The 2,387-nt window shown below is 45.5% G+C and overlaps 1 protein-coding gene across 1 annotated transcript; it reads right to left on the bottom strand.

The window, feature by feature from the left end:
• Window positions 1–270: 270 nt before the first annotated feature.
• LOC133378101 (testis-specific serine/threonine-protein kinase 6-like) lies at window positions 271–1,104 on the bottom strand. Its single transcript, XM_061612888.1, has one exon. The coding sequence runs from the start codon at window positions 1,102–1,104 to the stop codon at window positions 271–273; it is 834 nt and encodes a 277-aa protein (XP_061468872.1).
• Between the last annotated feature and the right edge of the window lie 1,283 nt (window positions 1,105–2,387).

The following is a 2,387-nucleotide window of genomic DNA, read 5'->3' as shown; positions in this document are numbered from 1 at the left end:
AAAGATCTCATTGGCACCCCAAACCTAAATAAATTTGTTTGGAAGCAAGTCCCATTAGTTTCAGAGGAACTTACATCAGAATTGTGTTTTCTTCTTCTTCTTTTTCCCTAAAGTGATTTGCCCACTTTCTTCTCCCAGTCAATATCCCAGAAACCTCTTTTCAGCAACTATTCCATTGTCCTGTTAACATGATTCCCCCCTTGAAGCAGCTGCATCTGGTAGGTGTCCTGGCTGAACCATGTGACACCAGAGTAGGGAAGGCCACCCCATTTATGTCTCCCCCTTCAGCCAGTTGTTCTTGGATACTTGTCCCACACAGGGTCGTGATTCTGGACTGAACTGGAGCAGCTGCTTAATAAGAGCCTTGCAGGGTTCCGACAAAGTGGGCAGATCTTCAGGGAACATGACTCCTTTCTTCTGGCGGCAGGGCATGTTATGGATGTGAGTGTCATCAAAGGGCATGCAGCCAGTAATCATCACATAGAGCATTACACCCAAGCTCCATACATCATACTTTTTGGGATCATAGGGGATACCCATGAGTACCTCTGGGGAGGCATAAGCAGCTGAGCCACAGTAGGTGGTGCTCAGTTCTGGGTATCCACGCGACTCCTTGCCAAAGCCAAAGTCAGTCAGTTTTGCTCGGCGGCCGTCTGAAGTGAGCAATACATTCTCACACTTGAGGTCCCGGTGCACCAGATGCCTGTCATGGAGGTAGCGCACAGCACCCACGACCTGGGCAAAGATGTCCCGTGCTTCAGGAGCACAGGGTAGTTTCCCCATTTGCTGCACCATTTGTAGCAGGTCTGTGGATGCCGCTTCCATCACAATATAGAGTGTCCCATTGCAGACTTCAATGAACTCATAGACTCTTACAATGTGTGGGTGCCGAATCCCCCTCAAAATGGAGAGCTCCCGTGGCAGAAACTTCTCTACAAAATCCCGGGGCGCTCGACGCCGGTCCACCATTTTGATTGCCAGTGGCCCTTTGTACTTGGCAGAGGTGGCCACTCTCACCTTGGAATAGCTGCCTTCCCCCAAGGTTTGGCCTAACTTGTAACCCAGGTCGCTCAGAAGTTTGTCTCCTCTGGAAGCTCTTGACATGATGACCTGGTAAGGCTGAAAAGGCCTTTAGTTTTTCTTTCTGGGGCTCAGTGCTTTAACCCATTGTGATTGACATCTCTAGACCTTCACTCCCCATGTGCCCACTGAGGGCTTGGCTTCGAAGTCATCACTCCTCATACAGGTATTGTGAAGTGCTAGGGGTGTCATGTGTTATGTCTCCCTGAGCATAATCAGGAGTGTCAGACAGTTAAACCCTGTGGGGATAGTAAATTCAGCTTAGATATCCCATGGGGGAGCTGTAGTAGGCACCATCCTCTTACTAAATAGTGTGATGGATTACACAACCTGTATCCTCTTTATGGAGGAATTCTGTGTCTGCCACTCCTCTTTGGCCTAGTTCTACCAAGGCGGTAAATCTGTGTCTGGCCATATCACTTCGGACTGTAAGTAGCAGCTCCCATGAATGAATGCATTTACAAAAAAAGATATCCCTCCGCATAAAAAACTGATGTCAGGGAGAAAGATTCTAGCCTAGACTTCTCCCTAACTTACTAGCTTTCTAGGAATGCTGGAGCTTTTTTGTGAGGGGGCATTCAGTCTTGTGAACCCTCAACTGCACAACTGCACAGAGGAGGGGAACCTTTGGCCCCCAGATATTAGTGGACTCCATTTCCTATCAGCCTCAGCCAGTGTGGTCAATTGTCAGGGAGTGGGAGTCCAGCAGCATCTGGAAGTGCATAGGTTCCCCACCCCTGCTTTAGATTCTGATGTTTAGAATTTTGTTTTATACTGAAATCTTTCAGAAACAACTTTCCAAAAGATTCAAAAGTACAGAACCAATTTGTGCCAAGAACTTATAATATTCTAGGGAGTTTGGACTGTCTACATTATGTAAATAGGCCCTCATTTTGAAAGGAAGATGGAGTTGAAATCTTTTATGTTAATATAAATTAGCATCACAGTTTATTCTAATGTGCATTATAAAAGCAGCTGGATTTATCTCAGCAAAATAGTTGCCTTGACAACCAGGAAAAATCTGAAGGAGATCTCCAATGGGTCTCAAGGTCAGGTAAAATTAAGATCTTTAAATTAGATCCTTCACTTGCTCTCTCAAGATGCAACAACTGAATGGCCTACTCCTGCCTAGTAATCAGAGTCTACCCTAGTTGTTGAGGTGTTGCACTTAGCACATCACAGCTGATTATTCCTTCAGAAGATCATGCTATAAGACCTTCAGGAGTAAGGGCAGGATATAAATTTAATAAATACATACATTCATCACAACTAAGAAAAATATAATCCCAGGTGTTTCCCAATAAATA

The sequence above is a fragment of the Rhineura floridana genome, chromosome 2 (genome assembly GCF_030035675.1).
Source record: "Rhineura floridana isolate rRhiFlo1 chromosome 2, rRhiFlo1.hap2, whole genome shotgun sequence".
NCBI lineage: Eukaryota > Metazoa > Chordata > Lepidosauria > Squamata > Rhineuridae > Rhineura > Rhineura floridana.
The sequence above is the reverse complement of the archived record's forward strand: the minus strand, read 5'-3'. Positions and strand labels throughout refer to the sequence as shown.

Bases quoted from the DNA above. Each gene is read 5' to 3' on its own strand.
- LOC133378101 (XM_061612888.1), bottom strand. From the start codon at position 1,104: ATGTCAAGAGCTTCCAGAGGAGACAAACTTCTGAGCGACCTGGGTTAC.